The 19149-nt window shown below is 32.3% G+C and overlaps 1 protein-coding gene across 1 annotated transcript in view; it reads left to right on the top strand.

The window, feature by feature from the left end:
* The window catches only part of LOC132558256 (importin-13-like), a 54393-nt gene extending 43779 nt beyond the window's left edge, over window positions 1-10614 (top strand). The window contains exons 26-29 of the mRNA XM_060222798.1: window positions 3963-4021; window positions 4670-4759; window positions 5497-5678; window positions 9715-10614. Of these exons, the coding sequence (XP_060078781.1) occupies window positions 3963-4021; window positions 4670-4759; window positions 5497-5678; window positions 9715-9823 (440 nt within the window). The 3' untranslated portion in view covers window positions 9824-10614. The remainder of the gene's footprint in view (window positions 1-3962; window positions 4022-4669; window positions 4760-5496; window positions 5679-9714) is intronic.
* The last annotated feature ends 8535 nt before the right edge of the window (window positions 10615-19149 follow it).

Genomic DNA, 19149 nt, shown 5'->3' with positions numbered 1-19149 from the left:
AACATTGATATAGTTATTACAGGTAACACAACATTGATATAGTTATCACAGGTAACATAACATTGATATAGTTATCACAGGTAACACAACATTGATATAGTTATCACAGGTAACACAACATTGATATAGTTATCACAGGTAACACAACATTGATATAGTTATCACAGGTAACACAACATTGATATAGTTATCACAGGTAACACAACATTGATATAGTTATCACAGGTAACACAACATTGATATAGTTATCACAGGTAACACAACAACATTGATATAGTTATCACAGGTAACACAACATTGATATAGTTATCACAGGTAACACAACATTGATATAGTTATCACAGGTAACATAACATTGATATAGTTATCACAGGTAACACAACAACATTGATATAGTTATCACAGGTAACACAACATTGATATAGTTATCACAGGTAACACAACATTGATATAGTTATCACAGGTAACACAACATTGGTATAGTTATCACAGGTAACACAACATTGGTATAGTTATCACAGATAACACAACATTGATATAGTTATCACAGATAACACAACATTGATATAGTTATCACAGGTAACACAGCAACATTGATATAGTTATCACAGGTAACACAACATTGATATAGTTACCACAGGTAACACAACAACATTGATATAGTTATCACAGGTAACACAACATTGATATAGTTATCACAGGTAACACAACAACATTGATATAGTTATCACAGGTAACACAACATTGATATAGTTATCACAGGTAACACAACAACATTGATATAGTTATCACAGGTAACACAACATTGATATAGTTATCACAGGTAACACAACATTGATATAGTTATCACAGGTAACACAACAACATTGATATAGTTATCACAGGTAACACAACAACATTGATATAGTTATCACAGGTAACACAACATTGATATAGTTATCACAGGTAACACAACATTGATATAGTTATCACAGATAACACAACATTGATATAGTTATCACAGGTAACACAACATTGGTATAGTTATCACAGGTAACACAACATTGATATAGTTATCACAGGTAACACAACATTGATATAGTTATCAGAGGTAACACAACAACATTGATATAGTTATCACAGGTAACACAACATTGATATAGTTATCACAGGTAACACAACATTGATATAGTTATCACAGGTAACACAACATTGATATAGTTATCACAGGTAACACAACATTGATATAGTTATCACAGGTAACATAACAACATTGATATAGTTATCACAGGTAACATAACATTGATATAGTTATCAGAGGTAACACAACATTGATATAGTTATCACAGGTAACACAACAACATTGATATAGTTATCACAGGTAACACAACATTGATATAGTTATCAGAGGTAACACAACAACATTGATATAGTTATCACAGGTAACACAACATTGATATAGTTATCACAGGTAACACAACAACATTGATATAGTTATCACAGGTAACACAACATTGATATAGTTATCACAGGTAACACAACATTGATATAGTTATCACAGGTAACACAACATTGATATAGTTATCACAGGTAGCATAACAACATTGATAAAGTTATCACAGGTAACATAACATTGATATAGTTATCAGAGGTAACACAACATTGATATAGTTATCACAGGTAACACAACAACATTGATATAGTTATCACAGGTAACACAACATTAATATAGTTATCACAGGTAACACAACATTGATATAGTTATCACAGGTAACACAACATTGATATAGTTATCACAGGTAGCATAACAACATTGATATAGTTATCACAGGTAACATAACATTGATATAGTTATCAGAGGTAACACAACATTGATATAGTTATCACAGGTAACATAACATTGATATAGTTATCACAGGTAACACAACATTGATATAGTTATCACAGGTAGCATAACAACATTGATATAGTTATCACAGGTAACATAACATTGATATAGTTATCAGAGGTAACACAACATTGATATAGTTATCACAGGTAACACAACATTGATATAGTTATCACAGGTAACACAACATTGATATAGTTATCAGAGGTAACACAACAACATTGATATAGTTATCACAGGTAACAAAACATTGATATAGTTATCACAGGTAACACAACATTGATATAGTTATCACAGGTAACACAACATTGATATAGTTATCACAGGTAGCATAACAACATTGATATAGTTATCACAGGTAACACAACATTGATATAGTTATCACAGGTAACACAACATTGATATAGTTATCACAGGTAACACAACATTGATATAGTTATCACAGGTAGCATAACAACATTGATATAGTTATCACAGGTAACACAACATTGATATAGTTATCACAGGTAACACAACATTGATATAGTTATCACAGGTAACACAACATTGATATAGTTATCACAGGTAACACAACATTGATATAGTTATCAGAGGTAACACAACATTGGTATAGTTATCACAGATAACACAACATTGATATAGTTATCAGAGGTAACACAACAACATTGATATAGTTATCACAGGTAACACAACATTGATATAGTTATCACAGGTAACATAACAACATTGATATAGTTATCAGAGGTAACACAACATTGATATAGTTATCACAGGTAACACAACATTGATATAGTTATCACAGGTAACACAACATTGATATAGTTATCACAGGTAACACAACATTGATATAGTTATCACAGGTAAAATAACAACATTGATATAGTTATCACAGGTAACATAACAACATTGATATAGTTATCACAGGTAACACAACATTGATATAGTTATCACAGGTAACACAACATTGATATAGTTATCACAGGTAACATAACAACATTGATATAGTTATCACAGGTAACACAACATTGATATAGTTATCACAGGTAACACAACATTGATATAGTTATCACAGGTAACACAACATTGATATAGTTATCACAGGTAACATAACATTGATATAGTTATCACAGGTAACATAACATTGATATAGTTATCACAGGTAACACAACATTGATATAGTTATCACAGGTAACACAACATTGATATAGTTATCACAGGTAACATAACATTGATATAGTTATCACAGGTAACACAACATTGATATAGTTATCACAGGTAACACAACATTGATATAGTTATCACAGGTAACACAACATTGATATAGTTATCACAGGTAACACAACATTGATATAGTTATCACAGGTAACACAACATTGATATAGTTATCACAGGTAACACAACATTGATATAGTTATCACAGGTAGCATAACAACATTGATATAGTTATCACAGGTAACATAACATTGATATAGTTATCACAGGTAACACAACATTGATATAGTTATCACAGGTAACACAACATTGATATAGTTATCACAGGTAGCATAACAACATTGATATAGTTATCACAGGTAACATAACATTGATATAGTTATCACAGGTAACACAACATTGATATAGTTATCACAGGTAACACAACATTGATATAGTTATCACAGGTAACACAACATTGATATAGTTATCACAGGTAACACAACATTGATATAGTTATCACAGGTAACACAACATTGATATAGTTATCACAGGTAACACAACATTGATATAGTTATCACAGGTAACACAACATCATCAAGTGATATTCTAGTTCTGTTATTAAGCACCATTAACTTTAGAATCTAAAAGAAACTTTCAAATTTTGTTTGAAAAATTTGACTTTACAGAACAACAGACTGATTTTGTTTGAAAATTGTGACTTAACAAGATTGAAATGAAATGGTCAAGTCTTATCATGAAACAGTATTGTACATTGAAAATAGGAAAGGGAGACTACTCCAATGATTTGTATGAAATGTGATGAAATGTATTGACTTCACAAGAGTACAGTGATAAAGTTTGTGTTAATCTCCACCAAATTGAATGTGTTGTCTTTGTGCAGGAATTCAGGCACTATGTCTCCCTGAGCACACCACTGTGAAGTCTGCCTGCTCATTTCTGGTTAGTATCAATCAAGTTCTTTTTTCCCCTGATAAACATGTAAGATGACATAGTGTTTATAGTTCCAGGATGGTATAATGTCAAGATTAGAAGTAACATTAAAAAAACTATAGATATTAAGTCCATCATTCTAAGATGGTGGACTTTTTAAATAAATTTTCTTCCTTGGTCTGTCTATCTCTGTGATCTTGTGCGTATTTTTCTGGTAATCAATCTATCAGTGCTCATGATGATCTAACCCAGAGCGGGTCGGCGCTATGCAAGCCACTTTTTGGGTTTGATTGAATATTTAAGATGGCTACCAGAAGTTACAGCGTTTTCACTGTAGATGCTGCTTTTAGTTCAACAGAAAAAAGTAACTAGAGTAACAAAGTAAAATTATCAAACTGACACCAAACCAACAACCATTGTTTGATAGTGGCATTTCCTTGGGGTATGGAAAAGATGGTGTGAACCTATAAATATATACTTGTCATAAGACATATTAGGATAGGATGTCACTGTATTGACTGGACTGCTGTGTAACTACATAGATTGTAAAGATATTGATCAGAGAGAAAAAAAAACAATCATTATTGACTGATATAGGTTTATAGGTAAGCTTTTGTAAAAAGTTTGCTGTACTGAAAAGTTGATACCATTTTGTAGAATGAATTCATCAGCAATGCACCAGAATGTCCAGCTATGAAACAGGTGGTGGAAACAGAAGGCCACGTCCTCATGGACAAAGTTCTCAGGGTAAGTCAGAGGTGTGTCCTTACAAAAATCTCAGGGTAAGTCAGAGGTGTGTCCTTACAAAAATCTCAGGGTAAGTCAGAGGTGTGTCCTTACAAAGATCTCAGGGATAAGTTAGAGACGTGTCCTTATAGACAAAGATCTCAGGGTAAGTTAGAGGTGTGTCCTTATAGACAAAGATCTCAGGGTAAATCAGAGATGTGTCCTTATAGACAAAGATCTCAGGGTTAAGTTAGAGACGTGTCCTTATAGACTAAGATCTCAGGGTAAGCCAGAGGTGTGTCCTTACAAAGATCTCAGGGTAAGTCAGAGGTGTGTCCTTATAGACAAAGATCTCAGGGTAAGTCAGAAACATGTCCTTATAGACTAAGATCTCAGGGTAAGTCAGAGATGTGTCCTTATAGACAAAGATCTCAGGGTAAGTCAGAGATGTGTCCTTATAGACAAAGATCTCAGGGTTAAGTTAGAGACGTGTCCTTATAGACAAAGATCTCAGGGTAAGTCAGAGATGTGTCCTTATAGACAAAGATCTCAGGGTTAAGTTAGAGACGTGTCCTTATAGACAAAGATCTCAGGGTAAGTTAGAGGTGTGTCCTTATAGACAAAGATCTCAGGGTAAGTCAGAGACATGTCCTTATAGACAAAGATCTCAGGGTAAGTTAGCATGAAAGGGTCCTCTCGGGGAAAATATCCAAGTGGAGAGTAGATGTGTTGTTATTGTCAATATTTGATTGTTCCAGGCTATAGGTGGTGAGGGGTCACGAGGAATTATAGAACACATAGCTGACATTGTCTTCACACTCAACAAACACTTCCGACAGAACCTGAATAAATGGCTGAGTGAGATGGTGGACCGAGAAGGATACCCCTCCATTAGGGTATCAGAAAGTGAAAAGGAAACATTTGTCAAGAATATAGGAAGGTTTGTGAATATGTATATACAGAAATACAGAACTATCTACCTAAACAACTTAGGTGTAACTGTGCAGAACTGTGTGTGACCTGTAACTATATAGAACTGTGTGTGACCTGTAACTATACAGAACTGTGTGTAACCTGTAACTATACAGAACTGTGTGTGACCTGTAACTATACAGAACTGTGTGACCTGTAACTATATAGAACTGTGTGTGACCTGTAACTATACAGAACTGTGTGTGACCTGTAACTATACAGAACTGTGTAACCTGTAACTATACAGAACTGTGTGACCTATAACTATATAGAACTGTGTGTGACCTGTAACTATACAGAACTGTGTGACCTGTAACTATACAGAACTGTGTGTGACCTGTAACTATATAGAACTGTGTGACCTGTAACTATACAGAACTGTGTGTGACCTGTAACTATACAGAACTGTGTGTGACCTGTAACTATACAGAACTGTGTGTGACCTGTAACTATATAGAACTGTGTGTGACCTGTAACTATACAGAACTGTATGACCTGTAACTATACAGAACTGTGTAACCTGTAACTATACAGAACTGTGTGTGACCTGTAACTATACAGAACTGTATGACCTGTAACTATACAGAACTGTGTGTGACCTGTAACTATATAGAACTGTGTGTGAACTGTATCTACAGAACTGTGTGACTTGTAACTATACAGAACTGTGTGTGACCTGTAACTATACAGAACTGTGTGACCTGTAACTATACAGAACTGTGTGACCTCTAACTATACAGAACTGTGTAACCTGTAACTATACAGAACTGTGTGACCTGTAACTATACAGAACTGTGTGTGACCTGTAACTATACAGAACTGTACGACCTGTAACTATACAGAACTGTGTGTGACCTGTAACTATACAGAACTGTATGACCTGTAACTATACAGAACTGTGTGACCTGTAACTATACAGAACTGTGTGTGACCAGTAACTATACAGAACTGTGTGTAACCTGTAACTATACAGAACTGTGTGTAACCTGTAACTATACAGAACTGTGTGACCTGTAACTATACAGAACTGTGTGACTTGTAACTATACAGAACCGTGTGTGACCTGTAACTATACAGAACCGTGTGTGACCTGTAACTATACAGAACTGTGTGACTTGTAACTATACAGAACTGTGTGACTTGTAACTATACAGAACTGTGTGTGACCTGTAACTATACAGAACTGTGTGTGACCTGTAACTATACAGAACTGTGTGTGACCTGTAACTATACAGAACTGTGTGACCTGTAACTATACAGAACTGTGTGTGACCTGTAACTATACAGAACTGTGTGACCTGTAACTATACAGAACTATGTGACCTGTAACTATACAGAACTGTGTAACCTGTAACTATACAGAACTGTGTGACCTGTAACTATACAGAACTGTGTGTGACCTGTAACTATACAGAACTGTGTGACCTGTAACTATACAGAACTGTGTAACCTGTAACTATACAGAACTGTGTGTGACCTGTAACTATACAGAACTGTGTGTGACCTGTAACTATACAGAACTGTGTGACCTGTAACTATACAGAACTGTGTGACCTGTAACTATACAGAACTGTGTGACCTGTAACTATACAGAACTGTGTGTGACCTGTAACTATACAGAACTGTGTGTGACCTGTAACTATACAGAACTGTGTGTGACCTGTAACTATACAGAACTGTGTGTGACCTGTAACTATACAGAACTGTGTGTAACCTGTAACTATACAGAACTGTGTGACCTGTAACTATACAGAACTGTGTGTGACCAGTAACTATACAGAACTGTGTGTGACCTGTAACTATACAGAACTGTGTGACCAGTAACTATACAGAACTGTGTGTGACCTGTAACTATACAAAACTGTGTGTGACCTGTAACTATACAGAACTGTGTGTGACCTGTAACTATACAGAACTGTGTGACCTGTAACTATACAGAACTGTGTAACCTGTAACTATACAGAACTGTGTGTGACCTGTAACTATACAGAACTGTGTGACCAGTAACTATACAGAACTGTGTGTGACCTGTAACTATACAGAACTGTGTGTGACCTGTAACTATACAGAACTGTGTGTGACCTGTAACTATACAGTACTGTGTGACCTGTAACTATACAGAACTGTGTGTGACCTGTAACTATACAGAACTGTGTGTGACCTGTAACTATACAGAACTGTGTGTGATCTGTAACTATACAAAACTGTGTGTGACCTGTAACTATATAGAACTGTGTGTGACCTGTAACTATACAGAACTGTGTGACCTGTAACTATACAGAACTGTGTGTGACCTGTAACTATACAGAACTGTGTGACCTGTAACTATACAGAACTGTGTGTGACCTGTAACTATACAGAACTGTGTGTGACCTGTAACTATACAGAACTGTATGTGACCTGTAACTATACAGAACTGTGTGACCTGTAACTATACAGAACTGTGTGTGACCTGTAACTATACAGAACTGTGTGACCTGTAACTATACAGAACTGTGTGTGACCTGTAACTATACAGAACTGTGTGTGACCTGTAACTATACAGAACTGTGTGTGACCTGTAACTATACAGAACTGTGTGTGACCTGTAACTATACAGAACTGTGTGTGACCTGTAACTATATAGAACTGTGTGTGACCTGTAACTATACAGAACTGTGTGACCTGTAACTATACAGAACTGTGTGTGACCTGTAACTATACAGAACTGTGTGACCTGTAACTATACAGAACTGTGTGTGACCTGTAACTATACAGAACTGTGTGTGACCTGTAACTATACAGAACTGTGTGTGACCTGTAACTATACAGAACTGTGTGTGACCTGTAACTATACAGAACTGTGTGTGACCTGTAACTATATAGAACTGTGTGTGACCTGTAACTATACAGAACTGTGTGACCTGTAACTATACAGAAATGTGTGTGACCTGTAACTATACAGAACTGTGTGACCTGTAACTATACAGAACTGTGTGTGACCTGTAACTATACAGAACTGTGTGTGACCTGTAACTATACAGAACTGTGTGTGACCTGTAACTATACAGAACTGTGTAACCTGTAACTATACAGAACTGTGTGTGACCTGTAACTATACAGAACTGTGTGACCTGTAACTATACAGAACTGTGTGTGACCTGTTACTATACAGAACTGTATGACCTGTAACTATACAGAACTGTGTGTGACCTGTAACTATACAGAACTGTGTGTGGCCTGTAACTATACAGAACTTTGTTTAACACAAATTATTGTGTGATCTGTAACTACGCAATTCATTGTGAGACTTGTATTACACAAATCATTGTGAAAATTCCCTTATTATTTATCATCTTGTCTTGTTTCAAAAATGATAACTTGAATTCATTATTTGGAAAGTGAAGTGATATCAATCTGCCCATTGCCATGATGCATCTCTTACGGCTTAGATCACTCAGTAATGACGAATTTTTGATGATTAGCTGATGGTTTGTCTATCTTTTGATTCAGTTAGAGCCAGTTATGTTTGCCTACTTGCTGTCATAGTTTGGAAATGTTTCATTTTTACTTACTTTGAAGGTCAAATATACATAATGTTAGAAAAAGCATTGATTATCAGGTAGGGATAGCAGGCCCATTGAGGCTTTTGTTTTTGTCACCATGGAAAATATATAATGCCACTAAAGCTACTGCTCTATGGCATGTTAAAGTGAAGCTTCCTGTATCTGTTTATTCTAATTAGTCTAATAATGGAATTTAAGGTCACCTGAGGCAAAGACTTATTGCCCTTTGTTAATATTTTGTGTCATGAGCTTAGCTTTTCTTGCATTAAAACTAGAAGCATGAAAATTGTGTACATTGGTCATACTAGGAGAATGTGTTGTAAACTAAATTCTACCAAATTCAGGGCCTGCAACCCCTTAATTACAGAATTATTGCCTTTTAGTAAAATTATTTTGTCTGGTAAAGTCATTTTCAGGGAGCATTCATCAGTTTCACTGATACTCTTTGGTTTTTTCAAGGGAAAGAATGAACAAAAGAAAGATACGAGAACTGACCAAGGAGTTTACACTGAAATGCCGTGGTCTATTTGGGACAGAATATGTTGCCCAGGCAGCAGCAATGCTATGACAGAGATCCAAGCCATTTTGTTAAAACCCGAGACTTCAGATTGAGAAAGACAGATTGCTGGAAGATCTGTGTGGATAGATTGAAGATTTACCTCATGTTGTTATACAAGCAATACTGCTTAACCTGTGATTGAACACATGGAGAAAATCATCGGAAGTTATTTGATGTATGTTCTCAGTTAAAAGATCTGTTGTGGAGATGCGTTGTAGCAGGTGTGAAATATATCAAAATGAACGTTAAAATGTCATGGCATGTTTGTGAAATATGTTGTAGCATGTTTTGTTTAAAAAATATGTTACAAGTATATGAAAAACATGGTAGGTGTATGTAGAATGTGGTAGTTGTGTGTAGAATTCTACTTATAGATAATTTTGTGTGGTAGAATTATAGTGATGGATAATTGTGGGTGTTTGGTAGAATTATTCGATGGAAAATTGTGGGTGTTTGGTAGAATTATTCGATGGAAAATTGTGGGTGTTTGGTAGAATTATACAGATGGATAATTGTGTGTGTTTGGTAGAATTATACAGATGGATAATTGTGTGTGTTTGGTAGAATTATTCGATGGAAAATTGTGGGTGTTTGGTAGAATTATACTGATGGATAATTGTGTGTGTTTGGTAGAATTATACTGATGGAAAATTGTGGGTGTTTGGAAGAATTATACAGATGGAAAATTGTGTGTGTTTGGTAGAATTATACAGATGGAAAATTGTGTGTGTTTGGTAGAATTATACAGATGGAAAATTGTGTGTGTTTGGTAGAATTATACTGATGGATAATTGTGTGTGTTTGGTAGAATTATACTGATGGAAAATTGTGGGTGTTTGGTAGAATTATACTGATGGATAATTGTGTGTGTTTGGTAGAATTATACTGATGGAAAATTGTGGGTGTTTGGTAGAATTATACTGATGGATAATTGTGTGTGTTTGGTAGAATTATACTGATGGAAAATTGTGTGTGTATGGTAGAATTATACTGATGGAAAATTGTGGGTGTTTGGTAGAATTATACTGATGGAAAATTGTGTCTGTATGGTAGAATTATACAGATGGAAAATTGTGTCTGTATGGTAGAATTATACTGATGGAAAATTGTGTCTGTATGGTAGAATTATACTGATGGAAAATTGTGTCTGTATGGTAGAATTATACTGATGATATCACATCAGTAATGGTGTAGTAAATTACAGACAATATCACAGAGGTATGTAGTAAATTACAGACAATATCACATCAGTAATAGTGAAGTAAATTACAGACAATATCACATCAGTAATGGTGTAGTAAATTACAGACAATATCACATAAGTATGTAGTAAATTACAGACAATATCACATCAGTAATGATGTAGTAAATTACAGACAATATCACAGAGGTATGTAGTAAATTACAGACAATATCACATCAGTAATGGTGTAGTAAATTACAGAAAATATCACATAAGTAATGATGTAGTAAATTGCAGACAATGTCACATAATGATGTAGTAAATTACAGACAATATCACATCAGTAATGGTGTAGTAAATTACAGACAATATCACATCAGTAATGGTGTAGTAAATTACAGACAATATCACATAAGTTATGATGTAGTAAATTACAGACAATATCAAATAAGTATGTAGTAAATTACAGACAATATCACATAAGTAATGGTGTAGCAAATTACAGACAATATCACATCAGTAATGGTGTAGTAAATTACAGACAATATCACATCAGTAATGGTGTAGTAAATTACAGACAATATCACATCAGTAATGGTGTAGTAAATTACAGACAATATCACATAAGTATGTAGTAAATTACAGACAATATCACATAAGTTATGATGTAGTAAATTACAGACAATATCACATAAGTATGTAGTAAATTACAGACAATATCACATAAGTATGTAGTAAATTACAGACAATAGTAAATAAATTACAGACAATATCACATCAGTAATGGTGTAGTAAATTACAGACAATATCACATCAGTAATGGTGTAGTAAATTACAGACAATATCACATCAGTAATGGTGTAGTAAATTACAGACAATATCACATCAGTAATGATGTAGTAAATTACAGACAATATCACATAAGTATGTAGTAAATTACAGACAATATCACATCAGTAATGGTGTAGTAAATTACAGACAACATCACATAAGTATGTAGTAAATTACAGACAATATCATATCCATAATGATGTAGTAAATTACAGACAATATCACATCAGTAATGGTGTAGTAAATTACAGACAATATCACATCAGTAATGGTGTAGTAAATTACAGACAATATCACATCCGTAATGGTGTAGTAAATTACAGACAATATCACATCAGTAATGATGTAGTAAATTACAGACAATATCACATCAGTAATGGTGTAGTAAATTACAGACAATATCACATCAGTAATGGTGTAGTAAATTACAGACAATATCACATAAGTATGTAGTAAATTACAGACAATATCACATCAGTAATGGTGTAGTAAATTACAGACAATATCACATCAGTAATGGTGTAGTAAATTACAGACAATATCACATCAGTAATGGTGTAGTAAATTACAGACAATATCACATCAGTAATGGTGTAGTAAATTACAGACAATATCACATAAGTATGTAGTAAATTACAGACAATATCACATCAGTAATGGTGTAGTAAATTACAGACAATATCACATAAGTAATGATGTAGTAAATTACAGACAATATCACATAAGTAATGGTGTAGTAAATTACAGACATTATCACATCAGTAATGGTGTAGTAAATTACAGACAATATCACATCAGTAATGGTGTAGTAAATTACAGACAATATCACATCAATAATGGTGTAGTAAATTACAGACAATATCACATCAATAATGATGTAGTAAATTACAGGCAATATCACATCAGTAATGGTGTAGTAAATTACAGACAATATCACATAAGTTATGATGTAGTAAATTACAGACAATATCACATAAGTAATGGTGTAGTAAATTACAAACAATAGCACATAAGTATGTAGTAAATTACAGACAATATCACATAAGTAATGGTGTAGTAAATAAATTACAGACAGACAATATCACATCAATAATGGTGTAGTAAATTACAGACAATATCACATCAATAATGATGTAGTAAATTACAGGCAATATCACATCAATAATGGTGTAGTAAATTACAGACAATATCACATCAGTAATGGTGTAGTAAATTACAGACAATATCACATAAGTATGTAGTAAATTACAGACAATATCACATCAATAATGGTGTAGTAAATTACAGACAATATCACATCAGTAATGGTGTAGTAAATTACAGACAATATCACATAAGTATGTAGTAAATTACAGACAATATCACATCAGTAATGGTGTAGTAAATTACAGACAATATCACATCAGTAATTGTGTAGTAAATTACAGACAATATCACATCAGTAATGGTGTAGTAAATTACAGACAATATCACATCAGTAATGACAATATCACATCAGTATGTAGTAAATTACAGACAATATCACATAAGTAATGGTGTAGTAAATTACAGAAAATATCACATCAGTAATGATGTAGTAAATTGCAGACAATGTCACATAATGATGTAGTAAATTACAGACAATATCACATCAGTAATGGTGTAGTAAATTACAGACAATATCACATAAGTATGTAGTAAATTACAGACAATATCACATCAGTAATGGTGTAGTAAATTACAGACAATATCACATAAGTATGTAGTAAATTACAGACAATATCACATAAGTATGTAGTAAATTACAGACAATATCACATCAGTAATGGTGTAGTAAATTACAGACAATATCACATAAGTATGTAGTAAATTACAGACAATATCACATCAGTAATGGTGTAGTAAATTACAGACATTATCACATCAGTAATGGTGTAGTAAATTACAGACAATATCACATAAGTAATGGTGTAGCAAATTACAGACAATATCACATCAGTAATTGTGTAGTAAATTACAGACAATATCACATCAATAATGGTGTAGTAAATTACAGACAATATCACATGTAGTTACAGACAATATCACATCAGTAAAAAATTACAGACAATATCACATAGGTAAGTATGAAATAAAATACAAAATATCACATAAGTATGTAGTAAATTACAGACAATATCACATAAGTATGTAGTAAATTACAGACAATATCACATCAGTAATGGTGTAGTAAATTACAGACAATATCACATCAATAATGGTGTAGTAAATTACAGACAATATCACATCAGTAATGGTGTAGTAAATTACAGACAATATCACATCAGTAATGGTGTAGTAAATTACAGACAATATCACATGTAATGTGTAGTAAATTACAGACAATATCACATAAGTATGTAGTAAATTACAGACAATATCACATAAGTAATGATGTAGTAAATTACAGACAATATCACATAAGTATGTAGTAAATTACAGACAATATCACATCAATAATGGTGTAGTAAATTACAGACAATATCACATCAGTAATGATGTAGTAAATTACAGACAATATCACATCAGTAATGGTGTAGTAAATTACAAACAATATCACATAAGTATGTAGTAAATTACAATATCACATCAGTAATGGTGTAGTAAATTACAGACAATATCACATCAGTAATGATGTTGTGAATTACAGACAATATCACATAAGTAATGATGTAGTAAATTACAGACAATATCACATAAGTATGTAGTAAATTACAGACAATATCACATAAGTATGTAGTAAATTACAGACAATATCACATAAGTAATGGTGTAGTAAATTACAGACAATATCACATAAATTACAGACAATATCACATCAGTAATGGTGTAGTAAATTACAGACAATATCACATCAGTAAAATTACAGACAATATCACATCAGTAATGTGTAGTAAATTACAGACAATATCACATCAGTAATGGTGTAGTAAATTACAGACAATATCACATAGGTATGTAGTAAATTACAGACAATATCACATCAGTAATGGTGTAGTAAATTACAGACAATATCACATCAGTAATGGTGTAGTAAATTACAGACAATATCACATCAGTAATGGTGTAGTAAATTACAGACAATATCACATAAGTATGTAGTAAATTACAGACAATATCACATAAGTATGTAGTAAATTACAGACAATATCACATAAGTATGTAGTAAATTACAGACAATATCACATAAGTATGTAGTAAATTACAGACAATATCACATCAGTAATGGTGTAGTAAATTACAGACAATATCACATCAGTAATGGTGTAGTAAATTACAGACAATATCACATCCGTAATGTAGTAAATGGTGTAGTAAATTACAGACAATATCACATCAGTATGGTGTAGTAAATTACAGACAATATCACATAATGATGTAGTAAATTACAGGCAATATCACATCAATAATGGTGTAGTAAATTACAGACAATATCACATCAGTAATGGTGTAGTAAATTACAAAAAATATCACATAAGTTATGATGTAGCAAATTACAGACAACATCACATCAGTAATGATGTAGTAAATTACAGACAATATCACATCAGTACTGGTGTAGCAAATTACAGACAATATCACATCAGTAATGGTGTAGTAAATTACAGACAATATCACATCAGTAATGGTGTAGTAAATTACAGACAATATCACATAAGTATGTAGTTAATTACAGACAATATCAGATTAGTAATGGTGTAGTAAATTACAGACAATATCACATTAGTAATGGTGTAGTAAATTACAGACAATATCACATCAGTAATGGTGTAGTAAATTACAGACAATATCACATAAGTATGTAGTAAATTACAGACAATATCACATCAATAATGGTGTAGTAAATTACAGACAATATCACATCAGTAATGGTGTAGTAAATTACAGACAATATCACATAAGTTATGATATAGTAAATTACAGACAATATCACATAAGTATGTAGTAAATTACAGACAATATCACATCAGTAATAGTGCAGTAAATTACAGACAATATCACATCAGTAATGGTGTAGTAAATTACAGACAATATCACATAAGTAATGATGTAGTAAATTACAGACAATATCACATAAGTATGTAGTAAATTACAGACAATATCACATCAGTAATGGTGTAGTAAATTACAGACAATATCACATAAGTAATGGTGTAGCAAATTACAGACAATATCACATCAGTAATGGTGTAGTAAATTACAGACAATATCACATCAGTAATGGTGTAGTAAATTACAGACAATATCACATCAGTAGTAAATTACAGTATCACATAAGTAGTAAATTACAGACAATATCACATAAGTATGTAGTAAATTACAGACAATATCACATAGGTATGTAGTAAATTACAGACAATATCACATCAGTAATGATGTAGTAAATTACAGACAATATCACAGAGGTATGTAGTAAATTACAGACAATATCACATCAGTAATGGTGTAGTAAATTACAGACAATATCACATCAGTAATGGTGTAGTAAATTACAGACAATATCACATCAGTAATGGTGTAGTAAATTACAGACAATATCACATCAGTAATGGTTTAGTAAATTACAGACAATATCACATAGGTATGGTGTAGTAAATTACAGACAATATCACATCAGTAATGGTGTAGTAAATTACAGACAATATCACATCAGTAATGGTGTAGTAAATTACAGACAATATCACATCAGTAATGGTGTAGTAAATTACAGACAATATCACATCAATAATGATGTAGTAAATTACAGACAATATCACATAAGTAATGGTGTAGCAAATTACAGACAATATCACATCAGTAATGGTGTAGTAAATTACAGACAATATCACATCAGTAATGGTGTAGTAAATTACAGACAATATCAAATATCACATCAGTAATGGTGTAGTAAATTACAGACAATATCACATAAGTATGTAGTAAATTACAGACAATATCACATCAGTAATGATGTAGTAAATTACAGACAATATCACAGAGGTATGTAGTAAATTACAGACAATATCACATCAGTAATGGTGTAGTAAATTACAGACAACATCACATAAGTATGTAGTAAATTACAGACAATATCACATCAGTAATGGTGTAGTAAATTACAGACAATATCACATCAGTAATGGTGTAGTAAATTACAGACAATATCACATAAGTAATGGTGTAGCAAATTACAGACAATATCACATCAGTAATGGTGTAGTAAATTACAGACAATATCACATCACATTACAGACAATATCACATAGTAATGTGTAGTAAATTACAGACAATATCACATCAGTAATGGTGTAGTAAATTACAGACAATATCACATAGTAATGTATAATTACAGACAATATCACATCAGTAATGTGTAGTAAATTACAGACAATATCAGATTAGTAATGGTGTAGTAAATTACAGACAATATCATATCAGTTATGGTGTAGTAAATTACAGACAATATCACATTAGTAATGGTGTAGTAAATTACAGACAATATCACATCAGTAATGGTGTAGTAAATTACAGACAATATCACATAAGTATGTAGTAAATTACAGACAATATCACATAAGTATGTAGTAAATTACAGACAATATCACATAAGTAATGGTGTAGCAAATTACAGACAATATCACATAGGTATGTAGTAAATTACAGACAATATCACATCAGTAATGGTGTAGTAAATTACAGACAATATCACATAAGTATGTAGTTAATTACAGACAATATCAGATTAGTAATGGTGTAGTAAATTACAGACAATATCACATAAGTAATGGTGTAGTAAATTACAAACAATATCACATAAGTATGTAGTAAATTACAGACAATATCACATCAGTAATGGTGTAGTAAATTACAGACAATATCACATAAGTAAAATGACAATATCACATCAGTGTGTAGTAAATTACAGACAATATCACATCAGTAATGGTAAATTACAGACAATATCACATCAGTAAATTACAGACAATATCACATCAGTAATGACAATATCACATGGTGTAGTAAATTACAGACAATATCACATCAGTAATGTGTAGTAAATTACAGACAATATCACATCAGTAATGTGTAGTAAATTACAGACAATGTAGTAATGGTGTAGTAATTACAGACAATATCACATCAGTAATGATGTAGTAAATTACAGACAATATCACATAAGTAATGGTGTAGCAAATTACAGACAATATCACATCAGTAATGGTGTAGTAAATTACAGACAATATCACATAAGTATGTAGTAAATTACAGACAATATCACATAAGTAATGGTGTAGTAAATTACAGACAATATCACATAAGTAATGGTGTAATAAATTACAGACATCAGTAATGGTGTAGTAAATTACAGACAATATCACATCAGTAATGGTGTAGTAAATTACAGACAATATCACATCAGTAATGGTGTAGTAAATTACAGACAATATCACATCCGTAATGGTGTAGTAAATTACAGACAATATCACATAAGTAATGGTGTAGTAAATTACAGACAATATCACATCAGTAATGGTGTAGTAAATTACAGACAATATCACATCAGTAATGGTGTAGTAAATTACAGACAACATCACATCAGTAATGATGTAGTAAATTACAGACAATATCACATCAGTACTGGTGTAGCAAATTACAGACAATATCACATCAGTAATGGTGTAGTAAATTACAGACAATATCACATAAGTATGTAGTAAATTACAGACAATATCACATAAGTATGTAATAAATTACAGACAATATCACATCAGTATGGTGTAGTAAATTACAGTAACATGGTAATGTAGTAAATTACAGACAATATCACATCAGTAATGGTGTAGTAAATTACATATCACATCAGTAATGGTGTAGTAAATTACAGACAATATCACATCAGTAATGGTAGTAAATTACAGACAATATCACATCAGTAATGTAGTAGTAACATTATCACAATATCACATCAGTATGGTGTAGTAAATTACAGACAATATCACATAGTGGTGTAGTAAATTACAGACAATATCACATCAGTAATGGTGTAGTAAATTACAGACAATATCACATCAGTAATGTAGTAAGATTACAGACAATATCACATCAGTAATGGTGTAGTAAATTACAGACAACATCACATAAGTAAGTAGTAAATAAAAGACAATAACATAACCATAATGGTGTAGTAAATTACAGACAATATCACATCAATAATGATGTAGTAAATTACAGGCAATATCACATCAATAATGGTGTAGTAAATTACAGACAATATCACATCAGTAATGGTGTAGTAAATTACAGACAATATCACATCAGTAAT

The sequence above is a fragment of the Ylistrum balloti genome, unplaced genomic scaffold (genome assembly GCF_031769215.1).
Source record: "Ylistrum balloti isolate Yb309-2 unplaced genomic scaffold, AGI_CSIRO_Ybal_v1 Utg370776, whole genome shotgun sequence".
Lineage (NCBI taxonomy): Eukaryota > Metazoa > Mollusca > Bivalvia > Pectinida > Pectinidae > Ylistrum > Ylistrum balloti.
The sequence above is the reverse complement of the archived record's forward strand: the minus strand, read 5'-3'. Positions and strand labels throughout refer to the sequence as shown.